Raw genomic sequence first — 24,106 nt, forward strand, 5'->3', positions numbered from 1 at the left:
TGGACTCCCTTTTGGAGGTGTCAAATAATAAACCAACAGCCACCCTCCCACTTATCTCCTATTTTTTTTTGGCTGCAACCATCCACTATCAACAGCAGAATCCCCCCCCCCCCCTCCATCCTATCTTCTCTGAAAATGCTAAACCCTTCCCATTCTGTTCCTGTAGAAAAATATTTCACAATATTTAGTTTAGACTCTTAACATTTTCCAAAGTGTTCAATGAATAAAATTTTTGTTACTCACTGTTTCTTGGTTACATTACATCAAAATAGCCGGTCATGCAAGAGTTTTCAAATCAGATACCATGGTAACCACACTTCCATACATTTGATATTGTGTCAGTCTGGAAATGACACTGTTGGATCCTACTTCGTCTTAATGTATACTTTGGATCCGACATGTTAGTCACTAAGATGTTCTTAAACAAAATTACAAGTTGCTAGTTGATTTCTAATTCAATATAGAGAAAATTTATATTTATAGACTGCGAATTAGTTCAAGAATTGAAGAAAAACCAACTCAAAACTATCCTCTTTTATATGATGTTATTATATATACTGGCTGAGTATATTTAACTTACTTAATTTTCCCGCTTTAGTTCGAATATTTTATGAATGGTGCAGTAAAAGAGATTCAGGCAAAATACAACTTTTGATTAACAAAACAAAACATTTAATTTTAAAATCACAAATTTTACACTTAAGATCAAATCACTAATTAAGTTATCATAAACATTATAGCCCTCACAAAATTCAATTAACTGCTTGGTAAAACTCAAAGTCACAAAGTTCCTCAGTAACCGATTGCATAAATATCTCACAGTTTCTTAAGTTTCAAATACAATAAAAATTGCAGTAATACCTCTTCATAAACAGACACTTTTAATTTTACGCTTCTCTTAATTCTCTGCGATAGTTACTGTTAACATCAGGGAATTCTAAGATGAAACTCACACACTTCTCTGAACAGAAATATTAAAGTTGGAATAATCTTACTGTTAATCTTCTTCCTTCATCAACATACACACAAACACTTTTTATAACTGCAAACACTTTTAACAATAAACAGCACTCATTAAAATAAATCTTCTAGCATTAACTGAATTAATTTACAGGCACAATACATATAATCAGATGTTCTTGTATCAAGCACTACTGATTACTCTTGAGTTAGGGCAATACACAATAATTCTTTAACTTGGGGTTTTATATGTACAGATGTTCATTCCTCCGGCATTCAAATAATTCTTTAGGCACTATAATTTTAAGCACCGCTATCATTAAACACAACCCTGTTGCCTCTATTTATTCTCTAGTTACTTCTTACTATGCTTCACGTTTCAGTGTCCTTGAAAGGTCAGCCCTGAAAATAAATCTCAACTAAAATATCGCTAGTCATTCAGTAGTCACTCAGCTATCTTCCGTTGCTTTGTTATTCAGAAACTTATTAGCTAACTGCTTCTCAACTTGTAGACTTTATTTAGTTGCTTGAGTGACTTGCCGACTCGCTATTATAGCACTGTGATTGCCGAATGCCCGACTCCAACCTAATGCCAATCTCTCTCTAATAAATCTCTAATCTCCTAATTCATTAATAATTCCAGCGTTCGTCGCTTATATATCTGTTTTTCCCCCTAAATTCTCACGTCATCTCTTTCTAAAACTCTTTTCAATAAACCTCACCTGGTGTTCCAAAACGTGCTCGCTCACTTACATACGTTTCCATGACCACAAAACAAAATATAATAAAATTGAGCTATTACATAATGTTAAACTTTACAAACAGGAATAAATAGAGAATTATTTACATTTCAAATAATGTGCAGTTAAATTATCAAATACAAGTTCTTATATTAACATAGTAATAATTAAAATAGCTTAATAATATTTGTCTTATCACTATTAATACATATATCTTTGATTAAATAATTAGATATTAGACAAAATTAAAGGTAGTTATATGAATATTAAATTGTAAAATAAGTTATTTAAATTAAATAATATATACAAGTCTAGCCTTTGTGACGGAAGATCATGTTGGATTCTGAAGCAAATACTTGCTCCAATTTCTATATATTCAGAATCCAACACCATCATGCCTCCCTAAGCATTGTGTATTCTTTTGTCAGCAAATATACACAACTAGTTTTTGTAACATGTTCGTAAATGTCCCAAAATAAAGAATCTTTATCGAATTGGATAAAATCTTGAAAGTCTAATTTTACCATTGATGAATTTAAATGATTAGCGATAATTTTCCCCATGATAGGAATAGATGGTAATTCAGTTTCCAAAAATAGTAAATGATTATCAATGTCATACATTTTTGGTGAAAATCTCTCAGCCTCTTCACAACTAATAGAAAAAACTTTACTTCCATCAGGTCCTGTATCATCTAGTATTAGTTCCCCATCTTGGCATTTCAGAATATAACACTCACTGAGGTCCATTTCGTAGTCAACTCTTCTTTGCAAGTAGCCAAGGATATTAGACCACTTCCTGCATAACTTTTCCCAAGTGGTCCTGGATAAATACATCACAATGTACGTGTCTTCTAAAATAATAATCTGTTTCCATCCTTTTAGAGCTATGTGAAGTTTTTTCTCGTGCTATTTTCCTGAAGAAAGAAAAGTTCAATAACTTTTGTGGCTCACCCATTATTTTACTTTACTTTCCTGGATACCAATCACCACAACACAATATGATAGCTGCATGGGATGAACGACTTGCCGTAACTGCAAAAACACTTGACTTGTTTGTTTTTCCTTATAGTACTGTTTACCTAACCCTTAAACCTGACCATTCCTTCCAAAATGAAACTTTTGCACAGATGATTCACAGACATGTTTCTACATGCTGTTGGATATGATGTTGATGTGAGATTATCTTACTTTGAGACATCACAGAGCAAATCTTATCTCTGTGGCTCGAAGGGTATTCTATATTATTTGTCCTTATTATGTTAAGTATTTTATCCTCAAAAAGTGTTTTTGATGTTAGAACATGTGACTATTTCTCTCACTCATATGTCCGAAATTGTTGGGATGCGAAAAAAAAAATAGCATTAGGTGGTGGAAGTGAAAAGGTCGTCAAGAGAGTGACAGAGGTCTTCCCTGCAATGCTCTCCCACCTAACCCCCATCACCCCTATTCTCCCCCTCTCCTCCAGAAGATGTCTGCTCAGCCTAGTGGAGATGAGCGAGCTCATCTTTTGCAAATATCTTTTAGTGATGTCATCTCCAACTGATACTGATAACTTCGGAGGAAAAAAAAATAGCATTAGGTGGTGGAAATGAAAGGGTAGTCGAGAGGGTGACAGAGTTCTTCCCTGCAATAGTCCCCCTGAGCAGAAGATGTCTGCTCAGCCTCGTGGAGATGAGAGCTCATAATTTGCAGGCATCTTTTAGTGATGTCACCTCCAACTGATACTGATAACTTTAAGAAAAAAAATAAAACGGATTTTTTTTTGTTTAATTAAAATTGTTAATTACATTCGTAATAATTGTTTTGAATTACTGGAAGTTTCACTTCTAACTGAAAGAAGTTAATGGATATACAAAGTATATTTTGCAAATTCATGGTAGTTATGTCACAGTGAGTTTTGGAAACATTTATTAGGATCTACAGTTCAATAAGACAATTTCTTAAAATGAAAAGGGAAATCTTAGAGTTAAAAAACAGGAGTTATTACTGAATGACAAAATGGCTGAGAGATTCATATTTGTTACTATTATTAATAACAGGTTTAAAGAACCAATTAAATTTGAAATTACAAGGAAAAGACCAAGTAATCAGTGATTTAATGGCACATGTTCAGAAATTTAAAATAAAATCTTTTCATTGAAAAGACAAAAATTGATTACTAAGTCCACTTTTCTCACTTGAAAAACTGCCAATAAAGAAAAAAGCAAAAATCTGAAAATTGATTTTGACTTCGAAAAATATAAACTTGTAAGTGAATTCATGAATGACCAATTCAATCATATTTTTAACCATACAAACATTATGCACATGCATATTCTTGAAGTTTAGAATGAGGTTCTAGAGAGCAATATAATTTTAACTAAACTTATCCAATAATTTTTTGTCTGAGTTGAGTGACTAACATTTAACATTTTCAAAAGCTGAGTTCCTTGATTCAAAACTTAAGCACTCACTGAAAAAATTATATCCTGTTCACAAGATATAATGATGGCTTACCATACAAAGATCATTCTGCATGAAAATGATGTATATGCTATAATTATCAACTAACTCTTAAGGCTGTTCCTGCGATATTGTGTAAGCAAAACATTCTTCAGATGTATTTCTTAGCCCAAAAGAATGCAATAAATACTTTGCAGAAAGCTTATACATTGGTTATACATGATTACTAAATAACTTAAGGAATTCCCAACATATACTAGAATATAAATTAAATTAAACTTTAATATATATTTCCAATATTTCGCAACGTCATGCTGCCATCTTCATGGGAACTTAAGATAAAGACACGTCACACAGGCACTATAAACAGAGGAAGAGCTTTCCAACACACTAAATCACGAACTTTGGTCAATTCTACGTCTCGTGCACAGCGACAGATAAAGAATTTGAAAAAATACGGATCCGTCATATCAAGAAAGTTGATAAATTAAAAAAGAACTCTACCTCTGAACTAAAACTGTCAACCAACACTGTAGTCAACCTTTCTTCAGTTATTTTGAAGCCTGAAGCACTCAACATGCTTTTACGTGGCCACAATTTCGCTACTGCTCCTAGAAAAATACTAGCCGAGGAAATAAAGATCCAGATTGAACATGGGATCCACCATCTTCCAAACCACATTGCCGACAGTATTAAACTGGATGTAGCCTGTGTTCTCATCACAGCAAGACCACCAAAAACCAACATATCCAATAGTGAATATAAGGTTCTACAGGAAATGAAGAAAAACAAAGAAATAATAATCACCAAAGCGGATAAGGGGAATGCCACTGTGGTACTCAACCAAACTGACTACACAGGTAAGCTTAAGGCTTTATTATTAGATTGGGCTACTTACTTCTCTATTGAATACAACCCCACCAACTCACAAATTAGAAAACTCCATAGGCTCCTTAAGGTCACTTCTTGGCCTGTGGAAGTTACTAACAAACTAAAACTGTTTAACTATAGACCCCCCCCCCCTGTATATATGGGCACCCAAAAATACACAAACAAAATGTGCCATTACGTCCCATAGTGGATGGCATTGATTCCCTCACATACAAATTAGCTAAACATTTATCCAAAGCACTCACACTTTACTGGCAGCACACCATCACACAAAAAACTCAGCCCACTTCAAAGTCAGTGTAGAAAACCTTACACTCCAACATACTGACATAATGGTCAGCTTTGACGTCTCCTCCTTATTCACAAATGTCCCACTCAAGGAAGCCTTAGAACTAATCTAAACTAAATTTCCTCTCGATATCTCAGCCCTATTTCAGTTCACAATGAACTCAGGCTATTTCGTTTGGCAGGGAAAATTCTACAAACAGATAGAGGAAACAGCCATGGGTTCACCACTTTCCCCACCCTTGGCCAACTTCTTTTGAAGAGAAAGCCTTAAACTCTGCCCCACAAAAACCTACCATATGGCCACATGGCTCTGATACACTCCTCTCCTTCTTAACACACTTAACCAACACCTCAGAATCAAGTTCACCCTGGAAAAAGAGGAAAACAATAGCCTCCCTTTCCTAGACATACTTGTCACCTGTCAGCCTGATGGAACCTTGGTTTTCTGAGTTTATAAAAAACCCATCCATATAGACAGATACATTCACCAATTTACGCATCAACTTCTCTGGATAATCCTCCTTCAGGCAGGATTAAATGGAAAAAGACAAAACATGCCACAAAGCAGCTGCTAGAGGACTTATTAGAATCAGCATCAGCAATGAAAGACTTCTTGAGATACAAAAGATAAGTATGGATAAATTAACTTTCCAAAGATTTGGGGGAAGAGTTATTCTAATACCAACCCTACTTCTTGAATTTCCTCTAAGAGGGCATTATGATAGAGCATTAGTTTTTTTGCAGTTACAATTCAAATTGTTTCTGCAATAACATAGTTGGCTACTATTACAACTATAAAATATAGTTGTAATTTTGCTCTAAAGATGCTGGTTCAAAGTTCATCAAAAGATTATTCATTTAAATTATTTTGTTCTTCTGGTTGTGTTTATATATTGAAGCATTGCTATGAATAATTAACTTTTCCTCACAGTAGTTTTATAATATGGCATAGCTGAAATCGCTGTTTTGGTTAAGTCACATTTCACTACAAATTATTTGTTCTTTACAGAATTTTAATACTTTATTCTGTAAGTGCTTCTCACAACTCTCACTATTTCATTTACCTTCATTAAGTGCGCTGCACCAATTCTCTTTACTCCAATGGGGAAGAACTAAATCTTCCACAAGTCCAACAATCACTGTGAATTCTGAAACTTTGGACTACTTATTGTACTTATGTTACTATAAGAAAACATTCTTATATCCATTATACGAAAATATAATGGATACCACCACCACTCCCACATTATTAGGATGAGTGGCGGTGTAATTACTGGTGAATGCATCTACTTGTATATGTAAGTTTTCTGCAAATGGAGAATGACAGGGATCCATCAGGCTGGTGTGTAATTACTGTCTAGAAATGAGAGACTTGTTTTCCTTTTCTAAGTTAAACTGGATCCTGGGTGTTGATTGTTTATATGTGTTAAGAAATTGTAGTGTATCCAGGCCATGTGGCCAAATGAATACCATATCATCTACGTAATGTAGCGAGAAAGTGGGTTTATGAGGGGCAGAGTTTAAGGCTTTTTCTTCAAAGGACTCCATAAAGATAGCCAGGTTGAAGAAAGTGAGAACCTATGGCTGTCTCCCCACCCCTATCTGTTTGAAGAATTTCCCTTGCCAAATGAAATAGCCTGAGTTCACAGTGAACTGAAACAGGGCTGAGATATCAAAGAGAAATATGGCTTGGATGAGGTCTAAGGTATCTATCTATAAGTGGGACATTAGTGAATAAAAAGGAGACATCAAAACTGACTATATAATCCCCAAAAAATATCAAATCCTATAACCAGAACCCGTCCTCCCCTACCTTTCAGCAGGCAAGAGATTTCTCAAGATCTATCACCATTCCATATATTCAGAACACATCCAAAAAAATTGGCAAAAATAAGGAAATACAATCTTATAACCACTTGCATACTTACTAAATGACTTAAGGAAATTACAACGTACAATAGAATATACATTAAAATACACTTTAATATATTTCCGATATTTTGGTAACATCATGTTGCCATCTTCAAAAAGAACTTACAATAAAGATACGTACATGCAGGCACTAAACACAATAAATGATAACGAAGCTAGATAGCTATGGTTTTCCTAAAAGTCCTGATTGTGCTCCCCTAGCACACTATGTAGGTATTCTTGGCCGTTGGGCTGAAGGTCTACTGATGCAAGCCTCCAAAATTTGGAGCAGTCTCTCACGCAACCAAACTTGTTGATGTTTGGCATATTTCTTAGGGCTGAGGCTGATTCCACGAATAGTCTTTCATATTTGTATTTGCTACGGTATATATGACTGTGGCTTTCTTCCACCGTATTCTGTGGCGTGTATCCAGAGCATGGTCTGCAAGACCAGAGTGGCTATACTAACCACATAAAAAATTTGCACCTTTTATCCACTCCATCAAAGACCAACCAGATATCTTGTTGGGCTGAAGATCTGAGAAACTGCAAGGGACTTGCAGTTTCTCAGATCTTCAGCCCAACAAGCTATGTCTGCCCAATTTAGTCCACTAGGGGTGTCATTTAGGACTGTAGACCTGACTTTGGTTGCCTTTCTTCAGCCTCACTTGCCTAGTGTTAGTGCCTGCATGCACATTTTTTGTGATCTCTGATGATGGCAATGTAACATTACCAAAATATATTATTATCATAATCATCTGAGACTTCCACAGGAGTCAAGGACTCACCGAGGGAGGCTATAAATCGCCCAAACTTGTCATACCTTCCCATAAATTCATTCACACTAGATGCACTCACTGCTCTGTGAGAGAAAAACCTAGCTCTTACCCCTTTCTTGACTGTGAACAAACTTAACTTCCATGGATGCCCCATGTTCTCTCCCCCACCTTCCATATAACGAAAAATTTCATCAGACAATATCCTATATATGTATAGTCTGATGAAATTCAAAAGTTTATAGACCTCTATCATATCACTCCTCTTTCTCCTGTTAACCAGAGTTTGTAATCTACATACTCACAATGTCTTCATAATCTAAATCCCATAATCCTGATATAATCTTTGTAACTCTTCTTTGTACCCTTTCCACAGCTTCATTATCCCCTTAGAATCTAGGAGACCAAATCTTATCAAAACTTTATAAATAGGCAAAATGACCTACTTATCCTTAGATATCAAGGTTCGCTTCAACATTGCAATTATCCTCTGAGTTGTATTTGCAACTTTTGCTATGTGACCTTTGAATTTCAAATTGCTATCCACCAACATGCCAAGAACCCTTGCCTCCTTAGTTTCTTGTAGCATTACCCTGCTAATATGCCACTAGAAATCTTATCACTACAAAGTACATAACTTGACACTCACTAACATTAAACTGACAGCCGTTTGCCCAAATTTCCAGCCCCTAATCAAATCATTTTGCAAGTACTGAATATCAGTAGCATCCTGATTGCCCTACCTATCTTCACATCATTGGCAAACAACCGCACATCTGATGTTAGACCCAGCCTGATATCATTAATGTAGAGATTGAACAATAATGGTCCAAGGACCGAATCCTGAAGTACACAACTGTTCACCTTAAATCTGGAAGATTCACATCCACTGTTATACCACTTTTTGATATCTGTCTGTCAACTCCAAGTCAAGAGTTTATATTCCAATCCCACATTCTCCAGTTTATGCAACAGCCTTTTGTGTGGTATCCCAACAAATGCCTCAGAAAAATCCAACATTATCATAGTGTAGCCATTCCCTTCATCCAACTTGGCCATAACACTGTTATAAAATATGAACAAATTGCTAAAACATGACCTTCTTTTAGTAAACCTATGCTGCTCCTTGCAGAGTATAGCTTATTTGTCTACTTATTTCTGTATGCTAGTTCTTACCAACTTCTCTAAAATCCTCAGTACTATACCAGAGACAATTATAGGTCAGTAGTTAGGCACATCAGTTTTTGCAACTTTTACAATGGAACTATCATACATCCCTTCCATTCCTGTGGTGAGACTTAAGTTATACAAACATGTGAAAGGTGTAGTCAATTCGGCTGAACATTCATTTAGCATATGAGATGATATTTCATCTGTCATTGACAAATTCTTATCCTGTAAGAGCTCTTCTTCATTTTCATGAATCTCTAACTCTTCATCGAATGTAGTAGTATCACTGTGCAACATGTTACATACACCTGGTTGATATATTTTAGTAAAGTGAGTACGCATTAATTGAACAATCTCATTAGCTTCCAACACTATAGTACTATCTGCATTCAATAAAGTTACTCTTTCATATTCATTGTTTCTTTTGCTTGCAGCATAACAATAAAATTGTTTTGGATTACCTTTAGCTTGCATGGCCAATTTCTTTTCATAATCCAATTTAGCTTTCCACACAATACTTGTCAGTTTTCTGGCCTGAGCTTATATATATGTATATGAGAACTCCTGTCACTTATTCTTCCCACATCATCTTCTTGTGGATCTCTTGCTTAACAAGGTTGCACATCCATTTATTCTGAAGATTCACATGCACTGCTAACATTTTTCCCATTAAGTAACTGATACCATGTGGCCAAAGATAGTATTCTCCTAAGTTGATCATAATTTCCAGCTTTGTAGTTTAACATGTAATCTATTCAAATCAGAGCATCAATACAATTAGCTACTTCTCAAGAAAGGACAGCATGATCACTGCCACCAATTGGTGGTAAAATGGCAATAATAAAATAGAAATATAGGAAAGTATTAAAGTTTTTAGAATTGATATTTTAGTATACCTTATTTCCTGAAAAATCATTATGTTTTCAATATACAGTATATAGCATGATAGTTTGAATGTTTTCAGTTAAATTTTATTCAAAAATATGCCATTCTGATTTTCAGATATAAATTTTTATTTGCTTTACAAACATTGCTTGGTTTCTGCACACGACTGTATTATGAACAGATATCATATGTATTTAAGGCAAATGAAAATTTGAAACAGGATGTCAGGAAAATGTATTTAGTTACCGTGTTTGACACTAGAGCAAAACTGTTTACATTGTGTGGATGAAGTCTGTGGGTGGAGGGGTGTTTTTCATTGTGTTAATTGTTGCTAAATTAATTATATTATTTATGTTAATTATAATGTTAATTGTTGATAAAGACAGTATATATACTAATTGTCACGGTACTGTGTTTATTGATATGACAAAGCAATGCCTGCCTCAAGGTCATGGACAGTTCTAAAAGTTTACCTGGACTAGCATGAGCATGAAGGTTAAGTAAATTTTTAACCTGTGTTAAATAAATTTTGTATCAATTTATTAACTGTGTTAATTCAAAAATCATGTTATTTAAAACTATGTAAAGTGAAGGATTCCTGTATAAATTAAGTTTAAAACTGAATTATGTGCATAATGTAAATGAATTCATAAATGAATGACTAGAGGTTGGATCATGCATATTGTGTTGCAGTCCATAATTAAGGAATAAATAAGACAGCATACCCATATAAAAGAATTTTTTAATATTTAAAAAAAAATTTTAATCCACTGGTTTTTCTAGGTACTATGGTGAGCTTTTCAGGGATTAGTGTGTGCAAATAAACGACAAATACAATTTGTCATTTATATAAAAGAGGCCTTCAAAGATAGAGGGGTACCAAAGGCAAACAAGAAGTTATGCAGATGTGGCCCATACAAACAAGTCAACACCAGAACAGAATCGACCAACAGCTTCTACAAACCTGACAGCTGTTATTACTGCCTCTCTAGCAAACATGCTACAAGACATCAGCCTGTCAAACCCTTCAGCAACCTCCACTAAAAGATTCCTACGTGAAACACAGGCCATCCATACAGCACTTACAGATGAATAGAAACAAACTAATTCCAGCCTCTCTTCAGATCGTTGCATGGAATGCAAATAGCCTCAGAAACAAAATTCTAGAGCTCCAAGATTTTACCCATAGATATCAACCAGATGTTATTCTAATAAGTGAGACACATCTAAGCCTCTCGGACAGCCTATAATAAGAGGTTATCTCCTATACAGAACTGACAGGTTATACTAGAGGCAGCAGCACTGCCATCTTCATTAAAAATTATATCAAACACCATTCTGTAAACAACCCTCCAACCACTAACCTTGAGGTCAAAGGCATGGAAGTATTCACTAGCTCGGCTGGCAGACTGAAAATCTACTCAGCTTATTACAACCCACCCTTAAAAATGCTACTGCATTCTGATCTAAATGCCATCTTAGGCATTAGAGAGTCCATTATTATTGCAGGGTGTTTGGAATTGTAGAATTCCAAACACCCTGCCTGGAATTGTAGAACCACCAACAAGAATGGCTGCATCTTTTCCAACTACATAGGATCAAACTATGCTGTTGTGGCAGGCTCCACTGAACCAACTCATCTTAGTACGTTTGGCACTGCTGACATTCTGGATATAGCCATCCTGCAAGATATTAAACTTCAGTATAGCCTAAAATCATTGAACGAGTTGTCATCTGATCATAACACCATTCTATTACAGCTGGGAAAACAAGAATACCTGTCTCCTCCCTCTCACTGGTTTATATCGTGGGAAAGATTGTCAAAAGTACTCCGGGATTACATTGGACATGTTCCTCAAGTTCAAAAGAAAATGTTGAAACCGCAGTCACAAGCCTCACCCAACAAAACAACTCTGCTATAATGGCAGCCACCGCCTACAAATCTGTTCCCAAGCCTGGTCATCTGCCCGAAGACATTATGAACTTAATCAGAGAAAAAAAACAGAGTAAGGAAAAGATTTCACAACACCCACGATGCAGAAGACAAAACACTTCTTAACAGACTAAATGGGACAGTGAGAGATGCACTCAAAGATTACAGAGATCAATTATGGGAAGAAAAATTAGCTTATATCTCACCTACTGATCACTATCTAGGGACTACTGAGGAATACCAGAAACAAAAGCAGATCCCTTCCCCCCCCCCCCCCCCACCATACCTTCTGACCAGGCCCTTGTTCACATGGACATAGAAAAGGCAAAAGCCATAGCAAAAAAATTTATAAGAGCAGTGTAAACGTTCATATGAAACTTGGACGTCGATCACTTGTATAAAATTCACAGACAGGTCAGACACTCATTAAAACTTCCTGTACCAATGCTGACCATATTGCACCCACATCACATGCTGAAATATATGACATTATAAAAAATTTAAAGAACAAAAAAAAGCTAATGGTCCAGATGGCATCACAAATAGAGTGATCAAGCCGGCTGCCCCGAAAAGCTGTAGTGCACCTGACCATAATAATAAATGCAATCTTAAGATTTCACTATTTTCCTCCCACCTGGAAACAGGCGGATGTAATCCTAATTCATTAGCCAGGCAAGGACCTGCACCTGCCTAACAATTATTGTCCTATCAGCCTCATCTCCAACTTGGGTAAGATTGCAGAGAAGGTCATCCTCTCACGACTTCAAGCTTCAGTAAATAAACTAAACGTTCTTCTTAAAGAGCAATTTGGTTTTTGGCAACACCATAGTAATACTCAGCAAATCCGCAGAATAGTTGAATATATTATCACCAGCTACAACTGGTACCAATCCACTGGAGCTGTTTTTCTTGATCCATCCAAAGCATTTGACAAAATATGGCACTTCAGATTGCTACATAAACTTATCTCAGCCAGTATCTCACTGAAAATGGTACATCTAGTTAGGTCATATCTACAAAACAGAAGCATGCAAGTCAAGATCAATGGTACTACCTCGTCCTAGCGCCATATCTGGGCCAGAGTACTGCAGGGATCCCTGCTGATTCCACTGCTATTCTCTATATAGATGTCAGAAATTCCACACAACCCAATGTCATCCATCATGGCCCTATATGCAGATGATACAGCATTATTAGCCAGATCTCTCTCTCTCTCTGGCCACACCTCATTACTAAAAAGCTTCAAGAAATCTTCTAAAATTACAGAAATGGGTTTCCAAATGGAGACTACAGAAAAGCTCAGCCAGTCTCTTCAAGAAAAGATTGAAAGATTGATATCTCCTGCAGGAGATGTCTTACTATTCAATACCAAAATACCTTGGTGTCGTGCTTGACAAAAAATTAACTGTTATCCAACACATCAAGACTACGTGTGCAAAGGCATCTAAAGCCATCACCCAGATCTACTCCCAAATTAACAGGAACGGCAAGCTAAACATTAGAATCAAATTGCTTTTATACCAGCTGACGATTCGTCCCATAATCACTTATGCTTCTCCAATACTAACATTCTCAAACTGCAACGTGTACAAAACAAGTGTCTGTGAATTATTCTAAATGTCCCCATGGTTCATCAGAAATAATCAACTTCATTGAGATACAAATATTCCTTATCTCTTCTCTTTCCTACAATCTTTAGCAACAAAGTTTTCCTAAAAACGTCCATACATCCCAACGATAGTTCAGCAAGTTGTAGCCTATGAGGCAACGGATATATTCCAACATAAAAGACCAACTTCCTGTAGCGATGCATAATCTCCATGCCCATTCAGGATGAACAAACTGTTCATAAAATTTTACCCTCACTGTAGCTGTAAGCGATAGCAGGGAATATGAAAGCATCTTGCTTCACCCCTAAAAGCCATCAATGTCAATAGTCTTAGTATCATAAGAAAAATGTGTTCTAGGTTGGTAGAGTCCATGCTTAGGAATGGACTCAACCAACCTAGAACGCATTTTTCTTATTTCAGCATCTCAAAACCATACTTTTATAATGGATGGTATTAAGTTATCCTTTGTGTCACGAATTTAATTTTCCAATCTCATTTTTCACTATGGCCCAGAAAGTTTTTGTTAGGTTAATGTCAGGAGAATTACCTGGCCATTGAAGCAACTGGATGTTGTGAGTTTTAAAGAACTGTTTCACTTTTTTGAAGTGCGGCATGGAGTGAAATCCTATTGGAAAATGAGTTCCTAGTCTTTCTGGATCTGTGGGTCCACCCTTTTCTCTATTATTTTTATGTATTGGTCACTTTTTATCATACCATCAAAAGGCACAAGTGATCCTGGATTGTCATGTGTAAAACAATCTCAGAATATCTGTTAGATGGGTGTTTAGAAGCTTGTTGAAGGTGGGCAAGATAAGTCTTCTCAGCTGCTGATTTAAGAATATAGGGCCTGCTCTCCTTGGACAAAGAAATGGTTCTCATCTGAGAATATGACCTTCTTCCACTTCTCAACAGTCCAATCTTTGTACACTTTTGCCCACTGGACCTCTCTTTTTTGCATTGCCTTTGTCAACAGTTGTTTCTTTTTTGATCTATGGGCTGTCCTCCCTGAATTAATGTTTTTGACATGACAGATTGTCATGTCAAAAACATTAATTCGACTAGCTACAAAATCTCTAAGTCTACAGCAGACAACCTTGGGTTCATTTTGCTTTTCCTAACTAGTAAACGATCTTGAGTAAGTATAGTTTTCTTTTTTTTTTTTTGTCCACATTTTCCTTTTCTGTCAGGAGAAAAAGGTACCTGTCTCCCTACCTCTTTAAAATCGTATTACCAGTACCCAAACCAACACCACACTCATTGGCAATCTGTACTTTCTCATTGGCAAAAGTACTCTTTCTCAGCACACATCCATGTGTGCTGAGAAAGAGTACTTTTTGAATGCTTACTTGGTAATGAATCCATTTTATAGTTACACGAAATGAATAAAATGCTATGAATGTCAACTTGTTTACACTATTAAAAACTTGCAATACTATTAATAAACAGCATAGAGATAATTAAAACATGCAGCAATCAACCAAAATAGTGAACTAAAACCAAAACCGAAAATAGTAAACCTTAATAAAAACCAAAATTATTGTGAACTGAAAAAAACTGATGAAAATTCAGCTTGTTTGGATTAATTTGTTCATTCTATAACAGTTCCACTAGCATTTTTTATCAGACCATGTGTTAGCATTGCTAGTCAAGCAAATGTCACTGATCCTCTTATAAAAAGATAAACCTTATTGCCTCTTCTTTTCAGGTTAATGAATATTAAACATTATATATCACTTTGTAAAATTTTAAAAATCAAAAAGTATGTGCTTTATTATGTGAATCTAACCTACAAAGGTTGTAAACCTATAAATCACAGTGTAAGTACTATGGGTGGGCTAAGGATTAGATACAGCTGACTTTCACAATAACAAATTTGTAGGGATCTTAGAAACTATTATTGTAGACTGTTTGCTATGAACAACACAATAACAAACTTCTTGATAGTTTGTTATTGTGAGATTCAAGTGAAATTAAAAGGAAAAATTCAAAAATTTCTTTTTTAATTTTCTAGACAATAACTTCTAGAGAGACAAGGAAAAACTTCTCAACAGAATAAATTAACAATTTTATTTAGAAAACAACTATATCTTATAAAACAAATTAAAAGCAATAACAATCAATATATGATTTCAGAAAGAATGCTTTTTAAGGAACAATATGTTCAAGTCAAATTTGATAGTTAAAATTATGAAATGTTAAAACAAACATTAAGAAGGAAAAAAAAAGTCCAAATTTGTTCAGATCTTGAGAATAAACAAAAATATCACTGGCTTGGTTTCCGCATTCCTCTTCCGATTCCCTTTCCTGCAACTAAAATAAAATGCATTATTAGTTATAAAATTTTGATTAAATATACATAGTATATTTAATCAAATATACCGAAAAAAAGTCATGCATCAGCTGTATGCACAGAAGACATGGGATATGAACCCATGTCTTCAAGGAGTGTGTGTGTGAGAGAGGGAGGTATCCTTTATGTTTTTAAAATGCATACTTGCTATCTGAAATAACGTCACATGATTTATCAGTATCCTTTTAAATTTAAATTTCCTTATTATACTGAATTTTGTGTGGGAAATTAAGACAAGCTTGGAAATATCAGGAAAAACATTTGTATAGATCACTTCATGAATATATGTATTTATCAGTATATATACATGGCAACAAAAATCGAACAAAATTCTAAAAAGAGTTGAAAGAGAATTAACTATGAAAAGGCCAATCTCAACAGCACTACTAGATCAGGACAGAAGAAGACACACAAACAGAACATAAATGGAAAAGATAGTACAAAACTTCTACAATGACCTTTTTGTATCAAAATATCCTTTCAAGGAACCAAAACTTGATAATATATATGATGTACCATAATAAATTTAGTTTAATCCTTTATCCAAGTGTGAGCAAACAAAGTTTGCGCCTGAAAATATCTTCAGGACTGGGGTAAGGTAGTACAACACCGGACCACTCACGGCAAAGGTGGATCAAGCTCTCGTCACTCCTTGTCTCAGTATCTCCCATAATGCAAAGCACATCTCCTTGCAGACATGTATACTGCTATGCTTAAGAGAAGGGCCACTGCCCATACCATTTCGGTATGGGTAGTAGACCTCAATAACGGTTTCGACCTTTATTGAGGTCTTGTCAGTGGGAGCCAGGCCCAGAAGTGGAGATACCAAGGAGATGCGCTCTGCATTATGGGAGATACTGAGACAAGGAGTGATGAGAGCTTGATCCACCTTTGCTGTGAGTTGCCCAGTGTTGTACTACCTTACCCCAGTCCTGAAGATATTTTCAGGCGCAAACTTTGTTTGCTCACACTTGGATAAAGGATTAAACTAAATTTATTATAGTCTAACTAAGTGAAAAATAATCTTTCAACAAAATATATGATGTACCAGAAGTGCTCCAAGACAAAATAGAATATATACTCAAAAACATGAAACCAAATACAGTTCCCAGGCACTGATCAGATGAAATTTGAGGATATTCAACAAGGAGGACCACAACTTTATAAAGGCTCTGGCCGAAAGATTTACTTGGTCCCTAAAAGAAGGAAAAATACCATAAAAATTGAAGATATCAAAAACAATTCTTCTCTTCAAAAAAGACAACATAGAAAACATTAAGAATTACTGTCCTATACGTCTACTATCACACAGACATAAGTTAATGAGAAAATCTATATCAAACAAAATCAAACTACCCTTCAAGAAAATAATAGCAAAGAACAAGCAGAATTCAAAAAAGGTTCTTCTACAATAGATCACATACGAGCAGTCACCCAACTTAGTGAATGATGCAAAGAATACCAGATCCCTCTTTGCTTTCTATTTATTGACTTAAAAAAAAAAAAGAGCCTTTAACACCATAAAAATAATGCAGTTTTACAGACATTACTAGAACAAATCATCAATCCAGTCTACATCACTCTAATGATGGTGTGCGACAGGATCAAATCAAAGCTTTTTTCCCCCTTTTTTTTTACATGTACTCTGGAAAGCACATGAAGGAAAATCAACTTAAAAGGTGGCATAAGCATCGATGCAGGGCTGCTCCAAATATTAATATTTGCAGATGATATAATACTCATAGCTCAAGACTCACTGCAACTTGAAACGATGCTTAATCAAGTGAATGATGCCATAAATAAAACAGGACTAAATATTTACCCTGACAAAACCAAATGGATGAGATACAAATACTATCAAACCCATACCATCCAATAAATAATTCACCACAGAAAGTGTAGAATCCTACACATACCTTGGTCAAACAATAAACATGGACAGCGATATTTCTAAAGAAATATCAAAATGAAAAAGAGCTGGATGGATCTCCTTTAACCATATCACATCCATAATCACAGATCCTAAGCTAGATATCAAAATAAGAGCCAGAATGTTCAACAGCCGGGTCCTTCCATCTTTAACCTATGCCTCTGAATCTTGGAGCACCACACAAAAAGAACTTAGTCTATAAACCACACAGCATGCCATGTAAAGAATAATCTTATGGAAAAGTAAAAAATGCCAGGTCACAAATACAACTATCAGAAAATTAACTGGAGTAAAAGAAGTAGCGAAAACCATACATGACAACAAGGTACATGTATAACGTTGGAAGTTTTTGCATTTGGTTATACATAATTAAACCAAGAATTATATTCTTGGTTTAATTCTTTATCCAAGTTGGATAAAGGATTAAACCAAGGATATAACTTCTTGGCATCTTTAATTTATAGTATAACCAAGTGGAAAAACTTCCAACAACTAACTCTAATCCAGAATATTTTAGTAATAAGGTGTGACACTTTTTGGCTACCCGTATATGGAAATGACTTCTGCATTACTTCAAACTTGGTATCACTTCGAGAAGGAGGAAATGAATCAATCGACTGTGAGATGCGGTGATTGATTCATTCAATCCAATACCCTTGGAGGGTAATGGATGGCAATGCTATAGCCAGTGAAGTTCTAACTGAGGCTCGGCTATTGCTGTTACCCTCCTGCCATGATCAGAGCTTTAATAGCTCAATAGCACCTTATCCCTACACTGTCCTCTACAGATAACGGAGAAGATGTAAAGCATTCTTGCTTCGCCCCTTTAAGCTAGTCTAAATAAGGACTAAGGTATCACTTCTGGGTCTGGCTCTCACTGAAGAAACCTCAATAAAAAGACAGATGTATGGAGTACCAGGTCGAGCAGTAGAATTTAATCTATTTCTGCTACGTGATCTAATCCATTTAATTAACACAAAAAAGCAGATGATGGCAGTGCTATCAGTAGACCTTAATCAAGAATTTCATAATGTCCAGCATCCCTTTCTGTTCCACATCCTCCAGCAAATTGGTGTAGGTAAAAAATTGCCATCCGTTATCAAAGGAGCCAAAGCCAATTCAACTACCCATCTCCTAGTTAATAGGTTCCTGTCAGACCAAGTAAAAATTCGAAAAGAAATCAAGCAAGGTTGTTCTCTTAGTCCACTGCTCTTTGCATTGGTTCTTCAACCTTTCTTACAGGAAGTTGACAATACACATGCTGTGCTAGAAATAACAGTTCCTTGAACTATAAAGGAAAATAGGGTAGCATATGTCGATGATGTAGTGGGAACTTTGAAGGATAATGATTCCATATATATATATATATATATATATATATACACACACATATATACATATACACATATACATATATACACATATACACACACACACACACACACTTTTTTTTTGGTATTTTGGAAAAATTAAAAAGTTTTTGGAAAGTGAGGCATTCCTTTGGGACTAATCCCTAAGAGAGAACCCTTCATTATACATGGAATTCCCTTCTCCACTTACCCAATATTACCAGTCCAAGAACTTTGAAATGTTAGAAGACTGGAAAATAGGGCCACTCTCCTCTTCTTCTAAAGCCATAGTACTCAAAACCATAATCTTTCTTGCTCAGGTGTACATAATAAATATTACAGACATAACAGAAGCTGAAGAAAAGCAATTATATAGTGAACCTGTGCAATTTTTTTGGTCCAGCCAATACTAAGAAGTCAAAAAGGAATTTCTTCAACTATCAACAAAGTATGGAGGATTTGGCCTTCCAGTCTTAAAATTCTGCTATTTAAGCAATACAGCTTCAAAAATCCATAAAACAGTGCAGACTAATCATATATATGCAGACCTTCTCCTGTATTACATGAGTTTTCATCTTCTCCTGTTTGGAGTTAATGGTTATAAAGCTCCAAAAGCTGAGATTGTTCCTGAATACTACAACATTCTGTGCTTAACTTTAAGACTGTTAGAAGACTTTGGAATTGACATTCTTTCCACTAAAAAAAACAAAATTTGGTATAAAGGAATCTTTAATCTCTTTTGCCGTGAAGTTCCACAGTTGGGTACTGAAAATAATACTTTGTTTCATAACTTGAAGTTCCAAGGATACCCTAATAGGAGGGATCTTGCTTGACCATCAAATGGAGGTACTTTAACATTGGAGATCCAATCCATGATATCTGTTACCAATTGGAAACAGCAGAACATTCATTCTACGACTGCTCTCTTGCCATGAGAACATGTTATTTTTTTGCAATACCCACCACTTATCAGCAATGGGAAGAGAATTTTGATTTTTATAATTAATGAAGTAAAATACCATTTATGGAAGGTTAGAAAGAAACATGGATTCGAAAACCAGCAATGACATCCAAATACTTTATATTGTATTATGGAAATTTTATTGTTCAGTCAGTCAGACAATTTGTCTATTTAGAAAGAAGCATTCTAGAGGATATCAAACTTTTGAATAAGTGGTGTAGACTATCCACATTATGCAATATTCACCAGGGGGAGATGAAATTTAATCTATTCTTACTATTAGAGGTTTTTTAAATAGTTCCATCCTCTTAATTCAATGTGGTCTTATAGTCAATTGTAGGGATGATTGGAGGGCAATCCCAGACAGAGAAGGCCAACTCAAGGCAGTTAACCCAGATGGGGCAGGGCTAACCACATGGATATCAGTCATCTTTGTGCTTTAATTTCCATTGTTCTTTTGGTTATTCATATATATGAGATAGGTGAAAAAGGAAAACTGATAGCCTTTGGCTATATGATGATATAAAAGAGCTGGGGCCTTTCTCTCTCTCTCTCTCATGCTATCAGTCTTTTATTTCTCCTAATAATATCAGGCTCTCTTGCCTATACTAACTACTCTAGGCCTATGATGATTAACCCTTTAGTTTTTCACCTCAATAAAGGTTGAAACTGGTCTGGACCGTGACCCTTCCCATAATGCATGGTATTATACATGTCTGTGAAGTAATCAACATTTATATACAAGTTTACTTACCATTGGATAAAGAATTTATAGCACATCTATAATGCTATGTATTATGGAAAGGGTCCTGTCCAGATCAGTTTCAACCTTTATTGAGCTGTCATTGGTGGGCACCAGACCCAGAAGGACCAAGATTGAAGTAATGCAGAAGCTATATTTCCACACTCCAGTTCATTCCACAGATGTTCAATAGGATTGAGATCAGAGCTCTGTGGAGGCAAGTCAAGTGTGGTGACACTCATGTCCACAGACCATGCAGTTACAGCAGCTGTCTTATGACATGGTGCATTGTCTTGCTGAAAGAGAATCGGTTTTGTAGAAAAACCACAAAGCAGGAAGCACTGCATTGTCCAGAATGTTCAGATACCTTTTGGAGTTCAATGTTCGTGGTACCACAAACAGATGTCCAAGGACAAACCAGAAAAAAACAAGACCATACCATCATACCACCACCTCCGAATTTCATAGTCGGGGCTATGCACTCTGGTAAGAGATATTCACCTGGCATCTGCTTAGGTGTAGCGTGATTTGTCACTCAATAACACAGCTTTCCAAGCTTCCATGTCCCACTGTACATGCTCTTTGCACCACAATGCTGCATATTGTATTCTTACCATGGAAACCATGTTGTAAGCCTTGGTTCTGAAATGTTTTTGTGCAAATTTATGTTCCAGTCGATGCCCAGAATTTACATTCAATGTGTTGGCTGACAAATGGCAGTTTTACATATTATCCTTCATAGCACCCTACAGTAATTTTTAATGAGTGTGGTGGGGCATCCACTGTGGGCAGCAGTACTTGCAGTTGACTCCCTGCACTTCCATCTCAGTATGATATCACCAATTGTTGAACCTGGATCGCCCAATTTGCCGAATAGATAGGCCTGCAACATGGCATCCTATCAAAACATCTCATTCAAACTCTGTCAGTTCCTTTCTCACAGCCATTTCACTCAGACACAGTTGTCCTGACTTGGGAGCATCATATTCCAATGTCCTGACTTATTCCAAGTAACGTATATAATTTTGGTGCTCTCTCTTTTTCACTGCGGACCTGCCAGGCAGTCCACAAGGAGTTGACACTTTATATTGGCAATGTATCTTTGTATACTCCAGGTACTTATGATCTTTTGGAAAGCATATAAGGGAAGCTAGTTTTAATGCCTGTTTATGGGTAGTTTTGTAAATGGTATTTAATTTACTGAGTGCTTTTCTAATTCTTCAATCTTTAATACAGCTACTACTACTACTGTTTTGGAGTGATGTAACTTCTCTTTTAGTGCTGTTAGGGTTTAATAATCTGTTTTTTTGTTTAGGATTGCAGGCATATTAGCGAAATTATTAAACATGTATTCCAATTCCATATTTGGGGTGGTGCCCAAAAATTCTCTCCAAGATTGCTTGACTCTATCCAGAAGAGGGCAATCTGACTAATTAATGATCCCTCTTTCTCACAAACCCACTTCAATCTCTCTCTCATGCAGGCATTCAGTTTTACAGATACTTTCATGAACAGTGCTCTGCTGAATTGGCCACTATTATTCCCCCACTCTCCTCCAAAATCATTAAAACAAGAGCCACTGCTAACCAATACCCTTTTACAGCCTACCTTAAAATTCACCAAGCCAACTTCACTGCCTCCTCTTTTATTCCATCTACTTCTGTCCTTTGGAACAGTCTCCCTAACTCTGCCTTCCTCCTCTCTTCTATTCCTCTTGCCTACTCATGGCACAAGTGTGCTATAGGTCTTGTGGCCCATTGTGAGTGGATCACACACACACACACACACTCTTTGCATTTAAGAAAAGTGCTCGAGCTATTTTCTCAAATAACAGCAAATGCTACTCTAAAAGTGTTTCAAAAGTGATGGGAATTTATCTATACACTTAAAAGAACACTTCTCACCTAAACATCACTGTAAAAACTTCCAAATCTTTTGGAAACTAATTTTAGGTTTAAATCAACAAAAACCAGCCAAACTTTGAATATACTATGATAGTAGTCAAACTATTTGAATGAATGCTTGCTTTAAGTTCAGTATTCTTATTCATGTTTCCTTATAATTGAAGTCTCTCTTACTGCTAGACAAAATATTGGATTATATATTCAATTTTTTACCCTTTTTGTTTTGTTAAACAATTCAATTTTAACATATATAACCAAAGACTTAATATTTCTAGAATGTGCAAGCAGATCTAATGCAAGATGGTATCATTTAACAGAATGAGAGAGATGAAAGATTAATCAAATAGGTGTTTGATGGCAATTAAAAGATCAAGAGAACAGCCAAAACCTATGTTTATTGATACAATCAGTAGTGCATTAGAAGATTGAATATAAATTTATATGACAAAACAGACTAATTTGGAGAAAAATGTTGACAGAAAGTTAGTAATAATGTAAACAATCACATAGTACTATTAAAGTACCTGTATGTTCCTTGGAGATATGTAGAAATTTAATGATGAGAGTTATTTGTGATGTCTTCAGTATTATAAAATTGCTCATATTCCTGAATGCTAATGGTGTCAAGACCCTTTCTAAGGTTTTCATATTTCTGGTTTGTATCTAAACTCATGTCCACACATTTTTCACCAGAAAATTCACTGGCATATTTTTCATTAAAAAACTTGTAAGACCTCACGTGTTTAATAAAAATGATAATTGCGATTTTTTTTTCTCTCACCTTCTTTTTTCTTTCACTCAAAGTGTGAAGGAGTGATATCCTTCAGTCAATGTAGACAAAGTCCTTTGGTCAAAAAAAGGTGAGTTAGCTGGTCTCAGTCTCATGCAGGTGGGGGAGGGTTTCAACCTGGAAACTCTGGGTTTTTGTCTCCCAGAAGAAGCAAACTGGCACTGTGAATACACAAGGATTAAAGATTAAAGTCAGGAATACTTAAGACCCAGCCATAGACCTGATTCGTCAGCTATGCCATCCCAAGGCCGGATACAATTGAGGGGAATCGAGATGGTGCCTTACCTCCCCAAAAGCGGCTCACAGCTGTTGTATCATCATACAAAATAGATAAAAGGCCAAGACAAGCATACTTAGATCCATAACTCCCTACAATTTTGAGGGTACATCAGTTAAAATGGTGGTACTGCAAGGCTGGCCACCAGTTAATGTACATGGCCAGATCTGTCAGTAATGAGTCAAGAGGCTTCCC

General features: G+C 35.8%; 1 protein-coding gene across 1 annotated transcript in view; it reads right to left on the minus strand.

Annotated features, from left to right (window-relative positions):
* Positions 1 to 15,658: 15,658 nt before the first annotated feature.
* mael (germ-plasm component protein maelstrom) overlaps positions 15,659 to 24,106 on the minus strand; it is a 216,816-nt gene continuing 208,368 nt past the window's right edge. Inside the window, exon 12 of the mRNA XM_090405551.1 lies at positions 15,659 to 15,918. Within this exon, the coding sequence (XP_090261677.1) occupies positions 15,872 to 15,918 (47 nt within the window). The 3' untranslated portion in view covers positions 15,659 to 15,871. The remainder of the gene's footprint in view (positions 15,919 to 24,106) is intronic.

The sequence above is a fragment of the Typopeltis vanoorti genome, chromosome 15 (assembly GCF_054136105.1).
Source record: "Typopeltis vanoorti isolate ZY-2024b chromosome 15, IOZ_Tvanoo_1.0, whole genome shotgun sequence".
Classification (NCBI taxonomy): Eukaryota; Metazoa; Arthropoda; class Arachnida; order Uropygi; family Thelyphonidae; genus Typopeltis; species Typopeltis vanoorti.